The sequence below is a fragment of the Athene noctua genome, chromosome 15, assembly GCF_965140245.1.
Source record: "Athene noctua chromosome 15, bAthNoc1.hap1.1, whole genome shotgun sequence".
NCBI lineage: Eukaryota > Metazoa > Chordata > Aves > Strigiformes > Strigidae > Athene > Athene noctua.
Genome location: NC_134051.1, coordinates 9,401,376 through 9,429,304, shown reverse-complemented (window position 1 = coordinate 9,429,304; position 27,929 = coordinate 9,401,376). Strand labels below are relative to the sequence as shown.

The window sequence follows — 27,929 nt, the reverse complement described above, 5'->3', positions numbered from 1 at the left end:
TTTAAATCAGCTTTTAAAACTTTTAAAGGTTCTCCTCCCTAGCACCTCAAAGAAGAAAAAAATAATAGAAGAGATTAAACAATTAAGTACAAATGAAAAAAAATATTCTTAATCTTACACTAGTGGTTGCATTTCAAAGGAGGGATTTGAAGAGCATGTAGATTGAAATCAGGCTGAAATCACTGCTTGCGACTCCAGAATTCCATGTTGCTGGGAGAAGACTAGGTTCTGGGGTGGTTCGCAGCTAGAGAAAGCAATCACTGGATTTTACTGCTCACCAGGATAAGCAATGCAAGTAATTTCAAGCTAGATCTAGAAGATTTAATTCTACTGCTCAGTGCCACAAAACTACAATAGTAACACCTAGTCATAGATATACACCTAGTGGAGCATTAATATACCCTAATCTTGCTCTAGGTGTCAATACGAAAAATTCTACAGTTTCAGCAGTGCTGGGTCATACCTATACTAACTATACTTAGAATATTACAGTGTTAACAAAGAAAGAATTAGGCTACAAAAAGCTATGAGAAATCAAATATTTGCTAACATAATAAAAAAAGTCTGCATAATTTTAAGGCCTATTTCAAAACTAGCAATCATTAAAAAAGCAAACCGACCAACCAAAACTTTTGGCTTTTAATAAGAAAACACAAGAAATATATGAGTGTCATGGTTTTCCATATAGTGATGCTGAAAGAAAATGCTGGAAGAGAAACCAACTTCATGAGAAAATTTATCAGTGAAAGTTTTTGAGAAGGGATGAAGAAATGACCACTTGGAGAACGATCTGAATACTGAAGATGTTGGCTGATTGATTTTACTTTCAACCCAAAGTGCCAATTTATTGCTCGGTATACTGAGTTAAAAGTTTGTGTTATTTAGTCATTATCCATGGGCTATTTCAAGAAGCCCTGAAGCTACAAAGTGAGGCTGGCACCCTATGAAGGTGTCTAATCCAGCTAAACCTCTGATCAGCTACACAGCTGAAAATGTGTTGGCTTTTTGTCTTTAACTTAACTTCAGGTTGGGTGTTTCTGTGCTGTTTCTACCTTTGCAGACACCTAATGGACTTCCATAGCCAACAAGATCAGAAGTGCTCTTTTGCAGTTCCAAGCTCCAGAGTAACATTTGACTACCGTATGAAAAAGCAATGCTTTGTCATTATGCTAACGAGATGCCCACATACCAAATGCCTACTACGCTAAGTCCCAGCACCATGCACATTCTCCCTTTCTGACTCTCAGCATCCAGGACATCTAGTCCCAGTCACACAGAACCCAACTGGCCTCCTTTTCTCCTCACAATATCCAAATCCTGCTCCTACAGACTTCCCAACAGGGCTTTCCCACATCCTTCAGGAACAGCTGCTACTTAGACCATGGAACACGGTCTTAGTGAACTTGAGGGATGCAAGAGGTACAACCTGGAGGACAGGCTGGCAGGCTGGGTGCCAGCAGCATCTGCGAAGAAGTACCTCCTGTGTCCTCTCGTTGCTTGACAAGCAGAGATACTCGCGCTGACCAACAGCTGGTCTCAAATCAATCCCATACGTTGCGGTGTCCAGGGGCTCTAGCTGAAGCCTCCAGGAAAGGAGAAATTCCTCCCTCAAAGGGAAGCTGAACCTTGAGCCTATGCTGTAGGACTGGCCCCACATCCCTTCTACAGCGCTGGCTTGTTCTGGTGATGATGTTCTGTAGGCATACAGAAGACATCCTGGATTGTCAAATTCTTACCTAGCCCCTTTACTTAACTGAGTTCTCTTCAGGCAGTACTGAAGCACAGATATTTATTAATTTGGGTGCCAGCCCTAGATGCACTGTTGCAGAAATGACATTTGTGGGCTTTTTTTAAAAAAATGAAATCCAAGTATTTTTATTGTTGGCTAATTAAGACATAGCTCATGTTTGTTACAGGAAGCCCCACACAGCCCTCTTCAAACAACCCATCACACAGATAGCTTTTACAGTGCATTTGAGAGGATACCACGTGTGGGGTTATCGTGGATCAACAGCAGGAACATATATCGAAGCTCTCAAAACGAAAATTACCCATCAAACATGCTTGTTATTTTTCACATCCCCATTTGGACATCCCACAGCTGCATTCATTAGGAAGTATGGCAGAGGCAGAAGGAGAGAGAGTGCTGCAGACCCCTGGACATTTGAATCTTCTAAGTTGTAACCTTATAGAATGATTTACTCTTTTTTTTTGCAGAAGAGTTCCAAAAATGGACAAGCCAATGAAAACATCAAGATCAACCTAAAAGTGTACAGCAGCTGGCAGCCCACTTGCATTTTCTCAATGTAGTTGGTATGGTCAGGTATCTCTCACTGCAGAATAAAATCCACCACACTACAGTATTCAGGACAGTATTCAGGACAGTATCAAGACAGTATCAGATTCTCCTCTTCTAATATCCTGTGATGTGCACTGCACTACTAGATTTTAAGTAATCCATGCTTAAAGAAACTGATCTGCCAATTACTGTTTCCTGAAGATGGCGCTCATTCCAATTCACTTTTATTCATATAAAAGTAATTACTGATACCTTTTTGGGCATCGTCACATCAATAAATGTGTGAAGCAGGAGACAAGTTTTATTAAGGATCCAGTTTTATTATTTCAAAAATATTGCTTGTTATTCTAACTCTGGTTAGGAAGCCTTGACAGCTCCCTGGAGCTCATTGATTAATCACTGCCAACTGCATTTTAAATTTTAATCTTGGCTTTGGCTGACTAGACCAAATGATTCCCCAGAGCTACAAAACTACTCGCCACTATTTTGAGTATTTGGGCATCAGATGAATAGTTTGAATGTGTTTGAGGAAGTGAGCAGGGGTGTTAATTCTCCCAGATCTAAATTTTATGACACAGAGAAAACATAAAACCTTCCTGTTGCATTTCTGCCATGTCAAGAACATAGTCTGAATGGAAGAAGATGGGTGAGTACAAAATGCCTTTTCTCAAATCCAGAAGACGGGTTAAGGATGGGATGCCTGGGCTCGGAGCCAGGCGCTAGGCATGGAGTTTGGAGAGCCAGGGGAGAGCAGACTTCAGACGCTGGGAGGAAAAAGCTATGCCTCAACGAAGCCTCACTGCAAACAAAATTTTATTAAAATAAAGTAAATAATCCCTACAATTTGCTTTTAGTTTAAAAATATCAAGAGGTAGTTTGTTGTAATGCTTATATGTGAAGTGGGTAATTTTAATTATTCTGGGTTTATTTTGACCTGAATAGTGCACAAGTTTTCCTCAAGACAAATGGAAAAGGTCAAAGTGATTGTGTGAAGTCTTGAGCACTCACAACTTCAGTGAGCAATGAAGGTGTCTACTTACTGCCAGGATACGGTCCTGAAGCAGGCCTGTTATTAAAGAGTTCTGCTTCTGAATCTCCCTAATATATCTCCAAGGTTTTAAAAAGTCATTTCAGATTAAATAATATATTAAAGCTGCTTAATTATTCAATTAGATGCAATCTCTTTTGTATAATATTATGGACAGATGAAAGCTGGATCTCAACAAGAAATATCTAATGGCTACATTTAATAAACTGTTAAGAAAATTCATTTATACTAAATTTTATTTTACTGGAAATGAGAGTCATTAAGAAAGGATGCATTAAATTTTCTTAAATAGGTTTGGAAATAAAGTTGTTATTTTACAGGAAAGAGAATCAGGCAAAAAAACCTTGACTATTTTTTACCCCGATATTTATGGATTTAACACACGTAATCTAGTTTTCCCCCCATCTGAGGAAGCACTTTACAGCACAACAGTTAATTACTGCTAATACAATTTACAGCTGTGACAACATGCATGTGAAAATTCATGAGAAATCTTAAAAATCTTAGTGAAAAAATTATAAATAAATAAAAGCCAACTAGATTTTGAAAAAGATCAATAATGCATGGGAAGCCTCCTCAGGCACATAAGAATGAGTCATCTTAAGAGCCACCAATCTCATCTGATACAAGACATATGCAGGAGAAAAATCTTATATATGTGACTGAGAGTAGAAGTGCTGTCTGTAACCTCCAGCTGGCTAACTCCAGAATTTTTGTTCTTAGTTTTATCAGCAGCAATAAAGTGGAATAAAGCTCTTCTAGTCCTTTGCAGCAATACTACAAAGGACCACAACTGAAGGAGACCCCAACCATGGAAGATAAAAACCTCTCCCAGAGTAGCTAGAAGGGTTTGGAATGTTAATCAATGCATTGCAGGCCCACCCAGAGATTAGTACAGTTGCTAGCAGCATTTAGGAATGCCTTGAGATGCCACTACAGAAAAAAACATCCATGCAAGCTTCTCTTTCAAAATAGGGAACTGAGAAAAATCCTACAGGTCTGTTGGGACCAGACATTGGTATAGGGCCAGAAAAAACAGAGCCTGTGTTCAGATGAGAAGAAAGTTATGTCTAGTTTCCCTTGTGTCACTTGCTTGAAAAGAGACCTTTGGATAGTACAAGGAGTTTGGTGAGTCACAAACTTCATCACTGTTTAATTTATCCATCTGAAAAATGGGGTAATATAACAATTTCTTAAAAGCTGTCATAACAGGAGTGAACAAATTAGTGTCAAAATATTTTAAATTTATTTTGTCAAAATACAGTCATGATATGCCACCAGGAAAGGTATTATGGAAAAGCAAATTACCATTACTATGACAGGGAGAAGATAGAGAAAATATTTTTTAAAAAACAAAACTAAAAATCCCTTTAAAGATGAGGCCAGTTAGTCGATAAAACATATTTTTCAGCTGATCCTGTAAAATGATAGATGTCAGATGAAAGGATTTGCGAATTCATGTTAATGACACTATTAAAGACAGTATTTCCCTATGAGAATGGTTGAACCAAATGCCCAAGTAAATATTTTGACAGCTTTGTTTCACATTGAAAAAATGGTAGAAGCACAAAGAGAAGGTTTCGAAGTAAATCACTCTGCAGCTTTTGCTGAAATACGCTTTGAGATGTACACTTGTGACCTTCCATAAAATGAATTCAAAGATTTAGAAAAATGAATTATTTGATTTGGAGCCATAAAGCAGGATTAGAGTTTCCTAATCTATTTCTCCCTTTTTGTTAAATTTAGTGACCATTTATGGTTATGGAAATTACAAGAAGAAATCTCTTTCCACTGTCATAAACTAAATAGATGAGCAGATTTAGAAAGACAGAACAGCTACTGACTCTGACTCTGAGAAAAAATTTAGCATGGGCATAAGCTTCCGTTGCTTTTTCCTCTTAAGCCATACATTAGCACTAAGCAAAGGGGTAAGAAACTGCTCCAAAACCACTCCCTATAGAAAGGAGTTTATCCGGAATAATATTAATAGCTAAATCGTAATGGATTTGGTTCAGGGAAAGTAGTGCTAGTCCAGCTGCTCTTCCAAAGCCTAGTTGAATGAGTTGCATCCTAAGTATTCATTAATTTGGCTGGAAAATCATGCCATCATTGACATTTCTAAAACTTCCTACTTCTAAATGAGTTGAAAATACCACAAAAGTATCTGCAACATCTGAGAACTTTTATGTATAACTAAGCTTAAAAGTCTTAGAACCTGACATTTCAGAATCTTCAAAGCCTGTTTTGTCTCTAGAAATGAAAGCTGCTTAGCCAGTAAGCTAGAAATGGCAAAATACATCAAAAAATATTTGTAAATACCTAGGGTCTTCACAACTTGACACACCAGTATGGAGAGGGCTTGCTAGAAATTACTGAAATTATTTAAAAAAAAAAGGCAGTTCTGTACATCTGGAACATTTCCAGGATAGTATTACAGATACCCAGAATATATTCCTACAGTTCATTTTCTTCCCAGAAATTCTTGGTAAAAAATAGCTAAGATTGGCTCTGAACTACTTAAAGTTGTTCTATGTTCTTACTTTTGGTTGCTGTTTTTAGAACTATGTAGTAAATAATACCATTATTTGTCAGCATTATCTTTAACTGACAAGTTTATCTTCAGTAACAGCTAACAAAGCCTCAGTGCCCACTCTGGCACTGGAAATGGTACAACTTATACATTAGTTCCATACAGTGCCTGAGCTCATTTGCAGAGAACCATTCTTCATTCAGGCTCATCTGGGTGTTAACCCAGTTACTCAGCTTCCAGACCCGAGTTAGTATTTCTGCACAGCACTGGGCCACGCAGGCACCTTCCTCTGTTCAGCGCCGATGCAAGCATCTCTTTACCATCTGCATTGCAAAGCTGGACTCATACAGAAGAGCTGCAGATCAAAATTGTTGCCTTCCTTTTTTTGGTGAGCCTTCATCACGCAAAGCCTGGATCACTCAGTCTGGATAGCTGTTAATATACATGGGTGGAAAAAGGAACATAAGGAACAGTAGTGAACGCGCTAAATTAGGACAAAAATGTTAATGTGCTTCTTGCAAAGCAGTGAAACTATTGTGTTAGAATCATAAAAAGCAGCTAACCCACCAAGAAGTTAATAATCGTTTAAAAGCAATTCCTGCACAATATGACATCCTGTGGATGTCATGTGGGGGTTAGAAAAACACTGGCATGGCTCCAACACAGTTCTGCGTATCACTTGCAATCAAGATACAGAAAAGTGAATCCAGAAGTCAATGACTGTATCATAGGGATTTAAAAATCATCAAGTTGGGCTGCTATCAGACATCTTGATTAAACAGGCAAAAGCTGTATGGTGCTATTACCAAAAGTGTAACGTGACATTCACTGAATCCTAAATGCATGGTTTGAATAATCAGATGGTAATGAGAACACTAACATCTGGAAATGTATATCACAAAGCCAACTCTGAAATGATAAGGTATCTGACTTGCTACAGCCAGGCTGAAGTAGGATGAGAAGCACTGTCCTTTTTACAGTCAGTGAAAAACTTATTATGGCTATAGTTAGCATGTTCATGCCAACACCATCATTGACACAGAACTGAATAATAGTGGAGGGGGGGAGCAAAGGTTTTTAGCGTGCAGCAAATGAAAATACAAAATCTCACAGTACTATGGCTCAAAGATGAGTCCAGTGTTGTTGCCCCTAAACCAAAGCCAGAGTGACAGGGAGCAGGAAGGAATCGCAGATTCAGTTCCCTCTGTGGGAAGCTGGAAGGTGGCTACAGTAAAACAGCACGTTTGCTTCCACACCTCACATGTCCAGAATGATCACAGACACAGGAGTTCACAGAAGAGCAACAGAAGCACTGATGTGTCTGGAAGGACTAGCAACTGATGAAGGATTATGGATGTACTGCTTCACCAAAGGGGCAGTGAGACTGAGAAAACCAATACAGCTATGTGAAGGATGTAAACACCAGGATGGGGAGAAGTTACTTACAAAACGTGGGGCAATACAGTGATTTGGAAAACCTTGCTCAGTAACAGGTCCAACATAGCAGAGCAATTTTTCTGCTTCATATACCCCAAGATCAAGCTTTGCCTTCTATGGAAGATAACATGCTTGAGTACAATTACAGAACAGCCCAAAGCCGCACCAAATCTGTAGAGTGAATATTCTCCCTCCACCCACCCCCACAAGAATAGCTGCCGGCATATTGGCACCCTAAAAATAGGAAAGCTGTGGGCATTGCAACAGAAAGCTTTGTAGAGTTTCTGAGTAATGCCGGGGCTGCTAGGGAACTGCAAACAAACGGAGATGGCTTCATCAGATGCCCCAGGGTGCTGAAGTTACACAAGGGAGAGTAGGATAATGATAAGGTAACTTACTCTGAATAAGATAAGACTACTTTTCTCTGCCACAAACAGAGGCAGTGGCTTCCTTTAAAATGAGGAAGATCTGTCCAACTATTAACATCAATTGGAAAACATTCCATCTTACAGACATGCTGATTTAGGTCAAGGAGAGGAATCCCACTTAGAGGCAGGTCAAGCCCTTGTAGAAATTAAAAGTCAAGCAATATAGGAAGTTGGAGAAGTGCTAAAACAAATTCACTAATCTCTAGAGTATTAGGAGAAGTGTAAGCCTTTGAAATCAGATAGCAGCAAGTGCCTGCCCAAGTTCACATAAAACAGCCGCAGAACAACGCCAAATGCAAATTTATCCTGTATCTGACTCTCTGGATTCATGAGGCTTCTTACAGAACTAATGAATGTGACAAAATGACTAAAAGCATGTATGAATAGATAAATTACATCCATAGTTAATGCTTGCCCCAGAACCTTTAAAAAATAGCCCTATGATTATTAAGGTAAAACTAGCCTCCATCACTATTCCCCTATCTTTGAGGAAAAACTGCTTTTTCAAGACACCTTAAAGCCCCAGCTGTTGAAGGGAAAGCAGCAACATTACTGTGTCTAATTACAGTGGTTTCTCTTAAGTTCACATACTATTTTTGCTACTGGCTGATTGAGATTCATCACTTGCGCAGTTCTCCAGTATCTTGTGAAATTCAAGAGAACTGATGAGCTTTTATATACGCTGCAACTCCCTATCAGGAAGGAAACTCACTCTCCATCCCAGAGCATGGGGAAGGAGAAATGACACTAAATGCTAATGTTAGTTGCTATCAAACCCAAGGAGACTGTCTCTAGAAGGAGAAAAAAATCTGTGTATTTAGATTTCTAGTGCATCTGTTACTCTTAATAACTAAAAACTTAAGCCATTGGTGGTGAAACCATCAACACTAGTGCCAAATTTGAAATTAATCAAGATTAAGGCCAGCAGCAAGGAGAATTACTTCTTTAAGTTCAGAATCAAACACCAACAGTCATCACTGGCCGTTGCTTAAAAATACTAAACCTGTGAGAGGAAAAACAGCTTCAAAACATTATGGATCAATGAAGCAAACTAAATCTAACATGAGCCCACTCAATGCACTTTAAATTTAGAAACTGTTTTCCAGCATTAATGAGTGTGGCTGTAATTTGTGCAGAAGCTCTCCTAATAGAGTCACCTCATCCCAAATGTGGTAGGATGAATGGTTTTGTGATTTCCTGAAGGACCACTGCCATCTCAGCTGTTTGGCCACAAATCTCAAATGTTGTTGTCCTCTTCACAGCCCAGTACAAGCCTTTGCTGGTTCCTTCAAAAACCAGAAACTTCTCAGATGCTAACACTAAGGTACCTATTAATAACCATCTCCAGATGGCCTCTGCTCCAATAGGAGTAAAAACTTGATATACTTTATACATGTTACTTTTATTGATATTATATATATATCTATATAATACATATAGATATTGAAAATATAAAAGAATCAAAATAAATGCTTACAGAAACACCTCCCAGATTTCTCTGTTCTTTGAAAGGAATAACAATGTTTAAGGTTTAAAATCTCCCATGCTTGGCACTGTTTGTAATAAAGTTTGACCAAGGACTGGGATCTGTTTCCATTCTGCAAACACAGCAGACAACCAACCGCCCCGGGTTGTACACCGCTTTCAGCAGTGCTGCCACTGCGCTCAGCAAAAACCACCTTGTGTTCTGCAGAGCCAGACTGTTTCCCCACTCAACGGGAAATTCTGACTGTCTCTCACTTTTGTGTTTCTGTAATGTGTTTTGTATTATACTTTATGCACTTTTTCTTCTTTAAAGAATCTCTGACCTTCTCTGAATCTCACCTAAATTTAAATTAGGGATGAGGAAAGTAAGATCTATAAAGAAAAATGAAAAGACAATGCCTTGAGAAACATTCTGGTGACATATATTACTAATATAACATAAATCATTACAGAAGGAAAAGAAATGTACTCCAGGAGCTTATTTTTTAAATTTTAACATGTGATAAATAATATTGCAAGACTAAGGTAATTCACAGCAATATCCAGATAACAATATTATCTATTACTTCTACTTCAGATGGTATCAATCTTGTCATTCCACAAACTTCTAGTGACATCTTTTCGTATCTCTGCCTATTCCTTTGGTGGGTGATGGAGAAAACCATATGTGCAGATCCATACAGCAATGAACTTTCTAAGACAAACACAAGAACAGAAGCGTTTCTAGGAGAGAGTGGCTTGCCAAGACAAACACATTCTGCCAACATTTTAACGCCACAGAAGGTCACTTAGGTTATAATTAGGTTTAATTACCATTTTCATGAATTGCAACAACTTTACACTTGAAAGTGCTCAATGTTCAGAAAAGGATGAATTTTTATTTTCCAAGAATCAAAGTAATAAGACATTCTAATCTTGGCTTTAAAACTGAATTATCACGTGCCATTATAAAGAAAAAAAGCATGTCATCATAAAAGGAAAAGATTTGTGCAGTTGTGGTGGGTTGACCCTGGCTGGACACCAGGTGCCAATCAAAGCTGCGCTATCACTCCCCTCCTCAGCTGGACGGGAGAGAGAGAATATAATGAAAGGCTCATGGGTCGAGATAAGGACAGAGAGAAATCATTCACCAGATACCATCACAGGCAAAACAGACCCAAACTGGGGAAAAATTAATTTAATTTATTGCCAATCAAATCAGAGTAGGATAATGAGAAATAAAAATTAAATCTTAGAACACCTTCCCCCCCAACCCTCCCTTCTTCCAAGCTTAACCTCATTGCTGACTTCTCTCCCTCCTCCCCGACAGCAGTGTAGGGCGACAGGTAATGGCGGTTGTGGTCTGTTCATCACCCCTTGTCTCTGCCGCTCCTTCCCCCTCAGGGGCAGGACTCCTCACACTCCTCCCCTGCTCCAGCGTGGGTCCCCCGCGGGGTCACAAGTCCTGCCAGCAAACCTGCTCCAGCGTGGGCTCCTCTCTCCACGGGGCCACAGGTCCTGCCAGGAAACTGCTCCAGCGCGGGGACCTTCCCACGGGGTCACGGCCTCCTTCGGGCACCCCCGGGCTCCGGCGTGGGGTCCCCCCGGGCTGCAGGTGGGATCTGCCCCGCCGTTCCCCTCCCTGGGCGCAGGGCACAGCTGCCTCACTAGGGGCTGCACCTCGGGCTGGGGGGAACCTCTGCTCCGGGCCTGGAGCACCTCCTGCCTCACTGACCTGGGCTCTGCAGTTGTTTCTCTCACTTATCCTCACTCCTCTCCCCGGCTGCAGTTGCACAGGTTTTTCCCCTTCAGTACGTTATCCCAGAGGTGCTGCCACCGTTGCTGATGGGCTCGGCCCTGGCCAGCGGTGGGTCCGTCCTGGAGCCTCTGGCACTGGCTCTGTTGGACACGGGGGGAGCTTCTGGCAGCTGCTCACACAAACCACCCCTGTAGCCCCTGGCTACCAAAACCTTGCAAACCCAATGCAGCAGTTTACTCAACCATTAATACTTCCTCACTTCTGCTTTTCCCTATTCCTCTCGGTAATTTTACCATTTTTTTCTCTTCTGTTCAGTACCACTCTGGGTTGGGGTTTTTTTCATTATTGCATATTTTCTTTTTTCCTTCTCATAGTTTTATAACTTTTCTGCTTCCCTTTTTGCTTTACCTCCCAATTTGTAATCCTCTATGTATCTTCAGATCTTCCTCTCTGCTCCTCCAGCAAACGAGAATCTGACAGTAGACAACTTTCTTGTGTTTCCACAATTACGCTGTGATTGCTGCATTAGACAGAACTGCACTGAGAAAGTGCCTGAGCTTATCTCATCGAGGGAACCGATGAGATAAAAATTGGTGAAGCAAAGATATTTTTTTCTCCCTCTTTCCTCTTCCCACAGGGCAACAGAAAGTGAGAGAAGAAAAAAAACAGTAGACATTTGGCTTCTTCCCTATCAGGGGTGCAAAACCTGGTGCATGCTTGTTCTGGTCTCATTAAAATGAGAAAGCAGGTGAAAAGCCTGGGCTATCAATGTCAGCCAGCTCAGAGGGGAAACTCTTCAGCACCCTCAGGTCTAGCTGGGGGCTGCAGTTTTCTAGTTGGCATCAGCTGCTGTTGCATGTAGTGATCTCATATGCATAGGGAAAAAAAGCCTCTCTCAATTGTTAGGATGATCCTCCAATAAAATGATAATTTGACCTCTCTGGAGGCTGGCAAAGCATCAAGGACTATTTGGTTTTAGACTCAAATAAAAAAAACTGGAAAACTGGAAGAACTGGTCAGCTCGAAGAAGTGTACTGTGCCCAGCAGACCAGAGGTTTACAAGACCACCAGCACTCCCTGGCAGCAGGGACACACATCAGCGGTGCTACCAAAGACAGCCACGTCTCTGCCTGGGTCTAGCATCGCGCTTCGTATCGCTCTGAATCTAGTTCTGTTGCTGTAGTGCTGGTCTGAAAGCCGTCAGGAAGGGCAGTATGCAGTCAGCCGTCCTACCCCCTACGCCGCATGCCTTACTCCCTCTCATCAGTGCTCTCTTCACTAACTCACCTCGACTAAAAGGATAAGGGGCTAAAAGGATGAGGCACATCTTCATAAAAGTCACCTCGTGCCTCTACGAAGAGAGGAGTGCTGCCTGTGGGCTGTCTGCTATTTCCATTTTAGTTTTTAAACGAAGCATACAAAGCTATTGCAGAAGCAGGGCTTTCTAAGTGCAAAACACTAACTGTTATTAGCTATGTTTTATTTCCTCCAAGTAAAATTTTGGTATTGCTCCCTGACCTTACTGCTTGAAACAGAAATTTGTTCTCCTGGTGAAGAGATACTAAAAAATACCAAGTACATACCAAAATAGTACATACCAAAAATTATGATTCTGCACTCTGAGGGAACTACTACCTCTTAAAATATGTACGACCTACAAAATAAGTTTAATATTCTCTTGCATGTCAAAAGCCTAGCTATGTAACAAAAAATCTTTCACTAAATGCGTTCTAACATTTTTCTTTAAAAGTTATCAAACAAAATTTCACTAAAACAAATTCAATATTTTCCTGTCATAGGCTAAAGTCTCATATGGTTGTGCTCTCATACTGCAAATAGTCTCAATAAATAAAAATGACAGTTTTAGTTATAATATGGTACTTCAAGTTCTATCTGTCCTACAGGAGATTCACATGTCATCAGGGGTTTGAGATGCCACTTCACTTAGAACCCTCATGTCACGTAAGGCTTTTTATTGTAGGTGGGACAAAACATAAATCCACGGCACCCTTTTGTTTACTTCCAATCATATTAATCTCTTCCATCTATAAGATTAATTTATATTCCCCCATATTGTTCATGCTCGTAGCCCTACAAACACATGCAGACTGAAATCCTTGACCCACTGAAGTTGCTGGAGGTTTTGCAATGGACTTCCACAGCTCGAATTTTAAGTCTCCCTTCCCCAGCTAACATACTACTTCTCTGATTACTTTGAATCCAGTTGTTTCTTCTTCCAATCCTGCTGGGTTGAAAAAACATCCAAGGTGTAAAAGAATTAAGCTGGTTTTCTGTCATTTACACCAGTGCAAGATGGTCCTGGCACATTTGGGGCTAGAATGATGTCTGTGACTATGTTTGCTTGGCAGTTCAGAACCTTATGAATAACCCTGTTAAGTCTACAAAATTCAAATTGTCTGAAATAATCCCTCACAACCTATTGCTGTTCTTGGACTCTTGGACTATAGTCCTTGGACTCTGTGTAATACACACCAAATGACACAGCAGTTTTACCATTTCAAAGTTATTTGGTAAAGGTTAAGTGAAACTATAGAGTCAAATTGGTTCAAATATTAGTTCAAATATAGTTTCATATTCTCTCACCTAACAAGGCAAAAATCCATACAGATAACAGTGGAATATCAATCAAAAACCCACAGCTTGTTCCTTTGCTTTCCGAAACTGAAATCCTTTATCTAGAGATCCATCACTTACTAGCACACATACAAGAGTATAGTCTGAGCAGATGGTTCAGAGCTGTCAATCCATTTGCAGTTCAAAACAGTGGTGAACTACTCCAGCTGTTTTCCAGATCAAAAATGTTATTGTCATTTTGCTATCTCTGCGTGCTGAGGGTTATGTAACAAAAATGCACATGTCCCTCTGCCTGGAATGCAATTAATTTCCTCCCTCCCCACTGAGAGTGGTAAGTAACAATTCAGACAGTCTGGATGCTTCAGTTTTCAGCATAGCCAGAGATGCAACCCTGGAATTATTCCACGTGGTAACCCACTATTTGTAACATGCCAGTCCTGGAGGTCTTACAGACAGGGTATATTCTGCAGACTGGAAAAACATGAAACACTATCGTCCTGTTTATACCTGACCTCTTACTGTCTGTAGGGTACTATGAATGCTTTGCTGTAGTTCTTTAGTTTAACTATAGACTTTGCTTTATGTTGGAATTTTAAGTATTCTAAATAAGTGCTCTAACTAGATGAAGTAATTGCTTCACAACTAAAGTCTGACACTCTACCTGCTCCTTACTTTGCTATGCAAAAGTAAGGCATTGTACACTATTAACTTTAAAACAGTGGCATAATCCCATCTTAATTTACAAATATCCAAGCATCATATAGGTGGCTAAATTCAGACTCCATAATGCTTAACCACTCCATGCAGTTTGCTTACATAAAGGGAACAACTGGAACTCCTTTGCTTAGAACAGCGCACTCAAGAAATAAAACCAATTTCCTCAATGCAATCTTTCCTGCAATGTGCCTTTCATCTTTTTAAGTGCAGCTAACCCAGTGATATTTATATATCAACTATAAGATCTTCAGGACAGAATCTGTTTTTCTATAAAATGTTTGCACCATACTTAACATTTCTCAGTTGTTCCTGTGATATAAATACAATGGGGTGATCAACTGTGTGCTGGGGTGCCAGCTGAGATGAAACATTAATTTAGTACTTAACTGCAGCAATTTCCTTTAATGTGTTATTACTGGACTCAGCTTGTTCTGGCTTTCTGGCACAGTTTATGGCTTACTTCTGTAGGGAGCACCTGCAGTGGTTTTACTATTCTTACCTGGTTAAATAGGCCAGAGCCCGCTCAGATCCCGACTGCTTTTGGGGCTCCACCTTTTTAGTGGTGATTCCAGCTTCCCTCATCAGCTGTTTTTCCTTCTTCTTGCGCTCTTTTTTTAATTTTCTTTCCAGTTTCCTCCTTTCCTCTGCGGTAAGTTTTTCCTCTTCTTTTGTTGCCTGAACAAAATCAACATTTAAATAAAGTGTTTATACATCTACAGGAAAGTAAACAAAATGTGCACAAATCCAATTGAAGGGCACAGGTAATATTTAAAACCAGAAGCTTCAAGCTTCATGATTTTACTGTTCACTATACTTCCATCACCTCTCTACTCTCCTCAATTCAGAGAGCTGTAAATACCGCACTTGCAGAAATCTGTAGAACTGCCCTCTATAGATGATTATCCTGTTCTCAGCAGTACAGTAATCTGAGCACCTTCTAGCTACATATTAAATATCATATCTAAAATTTGTTGTGCTGTTTGTTCTCCCATCCCATTCTGAGGCACTGAATGTGAACAGCAGAGGCTGTTTCATAGTGGAGGGAAGGTATGGATTAAGTGGGAGAAGTAGGGTTTCCTCAAAAAACTTAGTTTCAGGGGCTGTTTGTTGTGTAACATCACACCTTGCTGCACTGAGAAAACCTCTGTCTGCCAAACAAGGGTTTCCTCTCTTATGCCAAAGGAGAAGATGTGACAACTACCATCTTCATCCAAGACCTCTTGGAGACCTTTTAGTAATCTTGGGTAAATATATGTGTGAACTTCAATAAACATATACAAATCTATCCCACAAAGATTTAAATTTCTTTAGGTTTGCAGACAGAACAGTTAATTATTCACATCTAAAACTATGTTACTATAAATATATGCATAATTATACCCCAAATGAAAGTATTTCACATACAGATGAAAAACATTAAAGAGATACACTGAGTTTATCAGGGAAAATCCAGTGCAAGATCACAGTATAGAAATAAAATTCTGTTCCATCGCAAGATGAGATTGACTTCAGGGACTCCTAGATGTCTGAGAGAGGTTCATTCATATATTTCCAGGCAATAGTCTCACTGAATTGTTAAGTATCAACTAGAAGCATAAACATATTGCAGCTGGTCTAGTGTTAGATGGCTGTTTGTTCAATGCTTTCCCCAAGATTTCCCTGAGAGAGAGAGATTTACTCTTTACAGAACCCTAACTACTCTGATGATCATTGTACACAGACCTTCACAAAACTGTAGAAAGAGTAGCTTCTGGGTATCGAAACCTCTATGTACCTCAGGAAGTGTGAGGGATTTGGACACTATGAAGCCACTTCTCCGGTGCAACCCCCCAGTAACAACTAAGCAATGAAAAAAGTATGAAATTCCGCAAACAAGACTCTTACACTGTATCGGTCTTGTTTTCACTTATTTCCAAGTCCAAGACTGAAGGGGCACTGCTAATTCTTCGCTTTTATGACAGTTGCAGATCTCACACAGTCCCAAATAATACTTTGATACCTTCATCACAGCTTAAGGAACTGCTGCTTTTGAGCCACCTCCATGGGTCAGGCACTGCGATAAAATGCAGGCTAAAAGTATGCAACAAGGACCATTTAAATATCACCTTCTCTTCCAAACTAAGAACAGAAATCCAGTAGCAAAAATAATAGTATTAAGCATTGTGATGAACTCAGGGTTTTTAGCTCCATTTGCTGTGCTGTGCTACTTCCCTACTATCATTTGTAGCCAATTCACAACTGCAAACATTGAAACACTTCTACATTGCAGGCTCATATTGGAATAGGTTGTCAGGCTCCCATTTTTTTATCTAACCATATTTAGCACCTTCTGTCAAGACCCTTTAAATATCCTGCTCATGACATTTAACAAGAAGAGGCTGTGGGCAACACTGTGGAAACAGTGTTTGCAGTAACATGAAACGTAATAGAGATTTTGCCCAAGCAGTAATGATTTGCATATGACTCCATTAATTAATCCACGTCCTCAGCAACAGCTATGCTGGACTTGTTAAGACAACCTGAGCAAGGTTAAGACAACCTGAGCAATTCCTGCAAGGTCAGGCTGTATTTCTAAGAAGATGGGGTCTCTGGGTAGGGAGAAACCACCCACCAACAGCAGTGGAAATGGCACGGATGGAAGGTGGCCCAGGAAATGTCTGCCTTATCTGTACACAAGTGGACTTTGAAGCAGACTCTATGACAAGGACAGAAAAATGGGGAATTGCATGCAAGTGTTTGTTATTTAGATACATAATTCTTCTGCTCAAAATAAAATACACTTTCTTATGTTTCTGCCAAACCTGCAGAAGTCATCTCTCGGACACTTCAACTATAAGCTGATGAAGGTGGAGTACACAGAGACAAGGCAGCCCAGAGGAGCCACCCATGCCCACAGCAGCTGTATTAGGATCTCACATCCCAGGGCTGAGGCAGATAAAGGAGTCTAACCACCATCACCCTTTCCAAGAACAAGAATCACACTGACAGAGTGGACTTGGTTCAGATCCAGCAGCTTTACTATAGCAATGTACTTGCCAGGTAAGGTTCCCTCTTAGAGCATCAGAAACCCAGGGAGGCAAAACTGAGTGTGAACGAAACACTCTTTCTGAACTCTCTGCTCCTTCCTCACCTGTTTGAGGAACATAACTGAAAACTGAATGGACAAGAAGATGATGCTTTATGGAAAGATTGGTTAAAACCACTTTATAAACTGACAAATCCTTAGTGTTATATCAATCTGCATTAGCCAAGTGCTTACAAACAAAATTCCAGACATGGTGCTAAATAACATTATTCTTGCTGAGGCTGAAGCAAAGGATGGTTAAATAAGACAATACCTGAACACAATCTTATTTGCCAAAGACACCTGCTGAGGACTAAACATTTTTTCAGTGTCAATTCATGTATCACCTGAGTTTACTCTGACTCATCTTTTCAACTTTTCATTTTCAAAGACCAAAAAAGGGCAAGAAAGCAGAAATTAGAATAAATGGCAGTGGGACAGTAAAGAGTATTTGGGGGTTTTTTTAGCTACTTTTATGGAAAAGCCAGCAAAAAAGCAACATATGTTGCATTTGTATAGAAGGCATTTTATAACTCATGCTGAGAATAAAATAATATTTAGGTGAAGGTAGGTATGTAGTTGTTATACAGGAAACAACGTTTTCATTTGAAAAGCCACCCTGGTACTTACTAAAATAACAATCCAGCCACACAAAGCCCAGGAAAACACTGAGGGTGGTCATTTATAAAGTGTTTGTAGAAGATTACTACAGCAGCTGTCCAACAGACGACACACTACAGTTAATCTTCTTTTAAAAATAATGTAATGAATTTGTTTACTTTTCTGTGAGCCATGAAGCTTTCAAATAAAGTGACTGTGGCACATCATTAGAGCTGGTCTGATAAAGAGGCCTCTGCTTCTTCATACTTACAGTAAATGCATATCTCTGTACCTTCCCTTCCCCCCCCACATTCCTCGCATTATCAAAAAGCTTTTTATCCCTCTACCCGACCGCTCCATTAAAAACAAAACAAGTTGCTCCCTCCCTGTAGGTCCTAACGTAAATACCGAGCCCTAACAACATTTGTTTCCAGCATCGCAATTGATGCACTGTGGGCTGTCTGAAACAAGAGCATTGTTCTCCCTGCGGGGCCAGTGCTGTCCCAGGAGTGAAAGAGTCAGGATTTACAGCTGGAGGTACCTTCTGTGAGCCCACAGCATCATCCAAGGAAAATCAGATTCTTCAGGCTTCTTCTGTTTGGGACTCCCAGCACACATATCGTGAAAGCCCTCACAAATTTACAGCTCAAACAACTTTGCTAGTTGCAACTACACTTTTATCCATCCATGTCAACTTGATTAATCTAGTAGTACATACCACAATCTGTCCTGGAATGGTTTTTAATTTGAAAGCCTCAAGTTTTATGTGCTTCATAAAATACCTACATTTGGTGGTATATTCTCAAGTGAAGCTGAGGGTAGTTTTATTGCAATTTAAAAAAAACAGCCCCCCAAAAAAACCCAACAACACAACTAAAACCAACCTTCCCCAAAACCTGGGATTTATAAGAAAACAAAACCAAACCTTTCACTGGAATTTAAAGCCTAGCTGTATTTATTTTAACTTGGATAATCTCTGTTATGATACTCTACTGATGCATCTCTCCTTTCTTTAAATCAACAGCCTTATTTTTTAATTTCGCTTTCCACTTTGCAAACCATTAGTGTGACTGTATTTCTGAAACATGTGTCCAAAGTTTGTGAGCCATTCAGATTAAGATTTTTAGTATTATGTCATTATTTAAATTAAAAAAACCCAACCAAAAGGATTTCATTGTTTTGAGGTCATAAATATTGCATGTTGCCTCCTTTTATATTTACAAAGTGACATCACAATTTGTAGTGCTACAATTTAGTCTGAACTACAACACTGTAAAGTCCGTATTTGAGCATGTGAGACACTTGTTTATTGACGTGATAAATTTAAACCACATGCATACAGAAAAACACAACACTTGCTTATTTCCAAAGCCTGCTGAGAGCTACCACACCACCTTGGATCCTGGGCTCATTAGATCTCAATCTAAACAAGGTCAAGCTAGGTCAGTACACTTGAATGAATGACATTCAGAGGAGAGCCAGTGTTTTCTCGTGATTAAGGAGGTGGGAGTCTTCCACTTGAAAACTTTCCAGAAGGCCTGAAAAGGTGCTAAAAGGGATATTGCCACTGGATGCCATATTTTGAGTAAAAGACAGACCCCCAAATCTTTAACACTTAACGCTCATAAAAACTCATGTCATCTTTGCCAGGGTATGGAGATGTGAGCTCAGATGTCTTGAAGCAAATTCCCAAAGTTTGTTCTACACCACGTCCATCTGCATGCACAGTGCTGTGACTGCCAATTCAGTCCCTTTCAACAATGCCAGTCTCTAAATTTCTGAATTGTATGTAAACAGCAATATACTGTAAACAGGCTAAGACATCTGACTCAAAATATCTGGACACTTCAGCTGTGGCAGTTTTAAATACCAGTTAAATTTTTCCATTATTTTTTGTAATCTGGAAATATTACACAAATTTAAAACATTTTGTAAGTGATCCTCAGAAATTAGCTTACCCATCATAAAAGGAGAACCATCTCAAACTGAAGTAAAGCATTTAATAGTGTAAAGCAGTCCTGCTGAGCAATTCAGAACAGAGAAAAATAACTATAACTGGCAGAAACTGGCAAAAGATATACCCAAGACAGGATTTCTTGAAGATATCTGACCCTTTTTTTCTGCAGCAAGAGTGGCAAAACCGAACAGGTGTAGTTTTCCAGAGACTGCATCTGCATAAAAGCTTATACTGCCAGGGGACTATGAACAATAATAACTGGGCAACCAGTAACAAGATGGTATTAACAGCACAGTAATTGCATTGTTTCAGCAGAGCAGTAAGTGCATTTTTAAATTTGTTTCCAGATTTATAGTTACCCAAAGGTCCTTGACTGCCTCATACTTGAGTAAATTGAAGACATCTTCTAAAGACTTCCGTTCCTCCTTCTCACTTGTCACTGTTTCAAACACTCCTGCATTTGCAACACTAGTTGTCTGTTGCCAGCACAGAATAAGGTGGACAGAGTCAGAAACTCAGAAGAATTACCACAATTAACTGAGTATTCATTTAACACAAATTTGCCTCTGGGATTTGCCTGCGTAGGTCTGAACTTTCTGCCTGTTCAGGGTTCGACTTTGCTGCCAAAACTATAGCAGTAACCACAGACCAACCACAACACCGAATTCACTATTTATTAGTACCAGTGAATCCAACTCCTCCACAAGTCAACAGACTTTTATCCTTTTCTACCACAACAGCAACACAAGTCTATACAACAGAAAAGCAAGCAACATCAGAAATTCAGAGGAATAAATTACAACTTGACTAACAGTGACAAACATATAAAAAGGGCATCAAATCTTTGAACTCCGAAGAGAAAGATGGGGAAATGGATGATACGGCTTATTTCATAGTAGGAATATTATATCACCTTGTTTGTTCATTAAGCTCATATTATTTCAAAACTTTTAATATGGAGAAATGTCAATAGGGGTTTGTTCACTGACCAAGAGCTGAGGAGGAGCTACCAACCCATCACATAATGGCTTCTGCTTACAAGTACCCTTTTGCCCCCAAAATGCCCTGTGCATGATACCAGCATGCAAAACATTGTCTTACACAATACATATGAACCCAGAAAAATAACTGGCCATCTGCCAGCTTAAAAACAAAAAGCAGCATCTATAAACACAGTTCAAAACCTACAAAGAAGAAAGGCTGGCAAATCCTTAGATGCAAGGTTCATACAAGAAAGACTGAGAAATGATTTACTATCTGAGGCTTGCCAAAGAACTCTGCTATAATTACAGTTATAGAATTTGCATAAAATAGTTCACTGCCATATTGAATTTAAATAATTATTTTCTATCATTTAGCACCTTATAAAAAGAAGAAGTATGACCAGAGAGGGCATATGAAATTTCATTACCATGCAGAAAGCAAATTTTGAATTAAAAGTAACATTTGTAGAAGTATACCTCCTTACACCATGTCTGTAGCACTTACAGATAAAGGGTTTTTTTAAAATTATACATTGCTCAAAGAAAAAACTAAATTTTTCATAAAAGCTGGGTGTTTTTAGAATCTCAACTCCTCACAACAAAAAGACTGGGAATTACTTACATTAAGTTGATTTGGAAAAGTTTCTGTAGATGCAACCCAAGCAGAAAAGCCTCAAACAAGTTCTGCAGGAAGCCAGATTTAAACAAGAACAAGCTTTTTATCTTTCTGATCCAGGAAAGGATTCTTTTAGTGGTTGTGTAAATGTTTGGGTTTTTTTTAAAAAAGCGTCCTTGTGTGCACAGCTATAGTATCTCACAAGCACAAGTGATCAGGTAGCACCCTAAACTTGCAGCCGTAATTTAGAATAGATGCACCTTTATTAGCTTGAAACCCGGCTTAATTTACAACTGTGTGATATTTCCGTGTTTCACAGATTTACAGTCAATTCTGAAGAGCACATAAAGCATTATCGTTAGGAACTGCTGAATAAGAAGAAATTGAACAATTTACTAAATTAAATTAACACATTTATAGGCACCCAGAACAATACGATTTACAGAACCTACCTTGTTGAATTCTACTTTATAGATTGTTTGCCCCTATAAAATACATAGTGTGGCAGATTAAGTTCTAAGGCATAAATTAGTACCATATTTTATTTCTCATTTTTCTCCACCAGTATCACAGTCCTGAATACAACAGAAATATTTAAGACACCACTACGACTGCAGGCTTGGGGAATGCAGTTTTGCTTCATTTGCAACTAGAAGCACTGCCAGGAATTTTCACATATTTGTTGAAGGATTTTGCTTACTCTCTTACCCTTAATTAAACCATGTTAACCAATCAGGCGAAGATGGAATTAAAAAAAAAAAAAAAAAAAAAAGGAAACCCCTAGGAAATCATTTGTATCCACATCCCTGTGGCTTACACACAGCCCTTTTAACCCTTCCCCAGAACGCACAGAGGAATTTTAATGGAAGGAGCACGAGGCTGTCGCAACACTCGGTGTTTTCACCGCCACCAAAGTCGTCCCCTTTAGGGGTGCTGACAATTTCTTCCGAAGCTTAAAAAGGCTTTAGGCTGCAAGAGGAGGTAGAAGCAGAGCACAGGCTGTTTTGAAATCCTTGCTGGAGAATTAAAAAAAAAATAAATAAAAAAACCCCAAACCACGAGCTCGATCTCCTCCAATGAAAGAGGTACCACAGGGTGTAGGCAGGTTGCCAGGCGAGCTCGGCAGCGTGACCGCACTGCATTGAGTTTCTTTAATGAAAGCCAGGAAAGAACACATTACACAGTGTTTCTTCTGAGAGCCAGCTAGCCTCCAGTGATTGAAATCAATAAAAACAGTCGGCAAGGGGCCCAGTGGGGGAAGAGAGAAATCTCCACTACAGCATTCAGTTTGCTTTCCACTTTCTCCCTCCCCCCCTAAAGTTAAACTCTGAAGATCACCATGACAAGCTACTTCACTTCCAGCGCTGGGAAGACGCTGGTGGGGATTTAAAGGAAGCGAGCACTTTCCTTCGCCTCCCTGCCTTCACTCTCCCCCCCACGCGAAGGAAATGAAAGGCTTGTTTGGAATCTGAGTCCTGCCTGGAAAAACTTCATCGGACAAGTGCATCGTTCTGCATTTCAGGAAAGGGATGGATTTTACAGCTGGAGAATGCTAAAAGGTGAGAGGCGAAAGAAAAGCAGGAATCTGATTCAGCCAGAGCCCACGACCAGGCTAGGATGTCCACCACGGCGGAGGGGCCCTCTGAAGCTGCGGGGAGGACTGCGAGTAAGAGCCTGAGATCGGCATGATCCACATCCCGAGGCAGCCAAAGCTGGGAACACGTGACCGACGCACCGACCCAGGTAAGCAGAACCCACTTTTAATGATTCTCTGTACCGCATCCGAAATTGGAGCAAGACCTTTCTGCTTCAGCCTCTACAGATTGCCCCACGTCCTCCCTCGTTAACCTCAGGCAAGTTAACACTAAGCTTGTCCATCTGAAAATCGTGTCGGGCCACTAATCCTCACTGAACTATAAAACATGCACAAAAGCCCTTTGTTTACCGTTTTTGTGGTGAATTTGCTAGTTGACAAGGTAGGATGGGGCCACTGCATAAGTCTAGCCCCTCCAGGAGCTCACGCTCCCCGTCCAGGAGGGCCCACTCAGAGTAAGGAAACACGACTGACCCCGCGCGCTGGAGCTGACTGTGATCTGAGACAGTGCCAGTAATGAATTTCTAATATGGTCCATATTTATCTATTATATTTATGTATTTAATCACCATAGCAGCCACATACAGCACATACTTGCACCAAGTTCCATGTGCTGATCTGCACCACGAATTACAGCAGCTTGCATGCATGGGGACTACGCCGATTGTTGTGTCAAAAAGAACTTTGCAATTACTTGTGACTACAGCCAACGGGGATTTCTGGCATGTTGTGTAGGAATGACCAACACAGGCTTACCCAGCATGTGTTTATTCTGCCGTTACCTTAATGCATGCAGTTTTTATACAGATACCCCTATAAAAATGGGAAAGACACAGATCACAGCTGTAGATCACATTCTTCTCAAGTTTTCTGGCCAACTTCAGATGATTTATCTAGACTTCTAGTGAGACACGAAGGGTGAAATCAAAGCCTGCTTTTTGCAAAGCAAGCAAAAATGATGATAGCTACATCTCTTTTTCAGCAGTGGCAGGAATTCACTGGAACAGATAATAAATAGGTGTCTGTGGAGCCAGAGCAACCATGCTTGCCCCCTTTGTGCTGGCCATCGTGAAATGTTGACAGCAACACACATGCTCACTGCCAGAGAGGTCTGGGGACGGACTGGATGCCTCCACTTCCACTCAGTGTTTCAGCACCTCATTATCCCAAACCTGTAGGGCACACAGTCTGGACGACTCTGACAGCAGAGGAGACTTCCCAGCATCTCCTCCATTTCAGTACCAGCAGACAGAATGCAGAAATTCAGTATAATAAGTGCATATGTATTTCTGCAGGTGCAATGGTGCTCTTTCTTTAGAAAATGCAGCCTTTTGGGGGTGATTTTATTATTTTCACATTTCTTTGGGAAACGCGGCCTTTTTTGGGTGGTTTTATTATTTTCACATATTTTCACAAGAAAATGGAAATGACCTACACGCTTGAAGAGTGACCTGGAGAACACCTCCATGACCGAAAGTAAGGGACTGTTATTTTTGTACAGAAATTCAAGCATTTTTAAAGCATGATCAAGCTATGAAAATAGCTGAGGCAATATTTAAATAATAAGGAGCTTTTACGCTGATTTTTTCAGTCCAGTTTTGAGTTCTTCACACAAAACGGTCACAAAATTATAGCTGAAGATATAATTAAAGAACAATAATTTACAATAAAAAAACAAAGTTGTGATTCATAATAGAATATGGCCCCATATGAGTTGTTTTTGGGTATATCCACAGACCCATGATTTACCTTTTCAAAATCTGTTCCATGTTTTGCCTCCCCCTGCACAGATCCTTTGCAGAAATGACAGCACCTTTATAGTCAGGAATCACAGCAATCACTCCCACACTAATCAACAAGTCTGTTTTGCACTGCTCTTGGAGCTAAATTTATCCTTATGCAGAGGAATTCATTGAAGCCTTTACTTAAAATTTCAAACAAGGAAAGCTTAGGTGGACTTAAACAGTGCATATCACTTTTACCGACATTCTCAAGCTCAAATTATATTCTTCCCCAATTACTCCCACAGCAGAAAATATAAATATTATCTTTAAAGCAGAATTCAGAGTATTTTTGTTCATAGTGATGCATTTTTCAGAAGCTAAGTGTTATGAGTTTCCACAGCATTTACTGTTAATGGAATGTGTTCTTTTAAACATGCAACATAGAAGTATTTTCTCATTCAGAAGTTTTGACAAAATACAAATATTTTAGCAGTCATACCCCAAGGCAAAACTTGCCAAAGTTTTTCAGTCATCCCAATATATTAAAGCAGATTCCCTGAAGGGTGACCCAGTCCTTTAGACAGTTCCTTTAGAGTATGGAGATCTGGAAGAATCCCATGTTGCTTTGCTGAGTTGGATACAACAAAACAGAACTAATGGGAACCTATTCCTCACTTTTCTACGAGTCTTGATAGTTCCATATCATCAGGAGTACTTTGTCCTCAACAACAAATCACATCTACACCATAGTCAAGAGTTCCTAATAGTTCATCCCAATTGTCCTTACAGCAACATATGCTGGTAAAAGAGCTTTCTGAAAGCAGGTTTTGTAACACTCAGCAAAACAGACAAAATTGCTTTAAAGGTGGAAGGACAAACATTTTGCTTTAATCTCACCTACCTAAATCTTTATGACAGGAAAGATCTGGGATTCTACAAAACAAGTTGAATGGCTATTCCAAAAATGCTGAAATGCAACAATAAAAGTGCAAACATCAGGGTCTGATAAAGACCCAGATGGCCCATCCTCGGTGAAACAGAATACTTGTGTCTGCGCAGGTGGAGAAAGAGTGTTGCCATCCCTTTCAAATTAACATGATCTGACACTTCTTGAATACTGTAAAGCTTCTGGGTATCTCCTTTCTTATTTACAACAGTTCATGTTCACGGTACTGGATTCATTCAGCTGAGAATATTTAGTTTGCTTAGTCTCAAATTGACAGCTTATCTGTAACATCCCCATTCTGACTCAAAATTTTAACGTAATTAAACATACAGTTGGAGAAGGTAAATTTTTCCCCATCTACGGGAAAGACCAGTGAAGCAAATAAATGGTTATCAATTCCTAGGAAAGGTGACTTTCCTTACAATTCAAACAGGAATCCTTACATTTGACTTCGGAAGGTGTTTTTTGCTAAAACCAAAAAAGCCATCAAAACCCATAAAAAACTTCATACCTGTTTACCAACAAGTTGTCATTAGCTTCAGCTCCAGAGTTCAACAGGATGTATAGCTAAGAAGGAGTTAATGTCCTGGTATATATACACTCTACTTTCACATCCTCTGTATTCTCCCAAACCTCAACAAAACTTGTAGTCATTAATTTCTTATTAAGTAAAACTAGCATCACTTGCAGTTTGCTGTACTAACATCTTTTAAATAACCTAGCTAAATATTCCAGGATGTATTTCATACATACATATATTTATACACACTCAACTGCACATACACATGTATGCATGAACATGCAATTTTTAAATTGTGATGAACAAGGCTCAGAAAGAGACACCCAAGAAAATGAAGCATGCAGGATTCATTTCTTCAGCAGAGCGCGTTCTTTTCATGATTCAACAACCGTAAAATAGACACCCACAGCTACACCCAGAACACAAGCAGCTCCTCAAATGTCCTGCACATTCATACCATGACAGCTGAGCATAAGGGTATCAACAACCTCAACTCATGTCTTGCCACTTGATTTGCTTTACAATAGGATAAATGGTTTGGGAGATGGAGAATTGGACCCTAAGTTTGGTTGTGAAAAGAGAGACAACACAAAATAAGGAATGAACATGATGGACATTACAGATTTTTGCATTTGACTTCATGCCCAGTGATAACCAGAGATGGGTGACATAGACTGCGACAATTTCTGTAAAATTATCATTATTGTAAATATATATATATATAAATATAATATAGATGGTTTCCATATTCTTCCTGTATGGAGAATTTGAACCTGTTTAAAGAAACAAGTATTAAAAAGCTCCATGTGTATCTCATGTACAGTTCAGTACCCACTGAACATCTTGTTTTAAGAAGTTTTGTCTCAATGAGAAAGCTAAAAGAGTAATGTTTCTAAGAGTTCGCACAAATTACGTGGTCAAGCTTTCCTTCAGGTCTGCTTGATGCTCTTCCAATCACAGTGATCAAGCGCAAGTAGTATTGTGACATTAAACATGGCTTGTAGGAAGAAAGAATTTGAATATATTGCTTGTCAGTTTGAAATAGTCTCCTGAACATTCCTTAACAAAATTCTATCCATATTTTCAGCATTTTGAAAGTCTCTGAAATTAAAGTGCAATCATTCCCAAATCCTATTTATTTAGCAACGCTTTACATGCTTTCTGTTCTTGTGAGCTCCTTCATAACTATACGTCTATGATACTAAAATTAAGATCTCCAAATGTATCACAGTCCTGGAATACTGAAATGACATCTGGTTTTTATAGCATCAGGTGTGCCCTCATTATGCTTTTGTGAGGCAGAGCAGAAAATTGAAAAACAATTATGATTTAAGACCCTAAATTAAAACCTGTCGACTGTTTAGTAAAAATACTCCATAAAACCTGTTTGTATTTCGACAGACCGCACTGAAGGATATCATTGTAAAAGCAGCACAAAACATGGTGTTGGCGATGTTTGCTTATTTTGGAATTGATACAAATACTAACATTGTATTAATCTACATTTCAATAATAAGTAGCTTAAACATTTATAAAATAAATATGTGGAATTGAATTTACAACTCATGTTAGTTTCAAAGTCAAGCTTCACATGCAGAAGTCACATTTTACATCTTTGATAAACCAAATATAAACATAACGGAAAATG

At 39.6% G+C, this 27,929-nt stretch overlaps 2 protein-coding genes across 3 annotated transcripts in view; one reads left to right on the top strand and one right to left on the bottom strand.

Annotated features, from left to right (window-relative positions):
* Nucleotides 1-27,929, bottom strand: part of CHLSN (cholesin) — a 132,730-nt gene that overhangs the window by 12,415 nt on the left and 92,386 nt on the right. The window contains exons 1-2 of one of the 2 annotated variants that reach the window (XM_074918906.1): nucleotides 22,348-22,462; nucleotides 14,777-14,952 (exon numbers count right to left, since the gene is read on the bottom strand). In XM_074918906.1, the coding sequence (XP_074775007.1) occupies nucleotides 14,777-14,859 (83 nt within the window). In that variant the 5' untranslated portion in view covers nucleotides 14,860-14,952; nucleotides 22,348-22,462. Of the gene's footprint in view, nucleotides 1-14,776; nucleotides 14,953-22,347; nucleotides 22,463-27,929 lie in introns of those variants that run through there. The other variant, XM_074918905.1, reaches the window with a different exon arrangement.
* GPR146 (G protein-coupled receptor 146) overlaps nucleotides 22,810-27,929 on the top strand; it is a 51,859-nt gene continuing 46,739 nt past the window's right edge. Inside the window, exon 1 of the mRNA XM_074918901.1 lies at nucleotides 22,810-23,240. The gene's annotated coding sequence lies outside the window, so the exon portion shown is untranslated. The remainder of the gene's footprint in view (nucleotides 23,241-27,929) is intronic.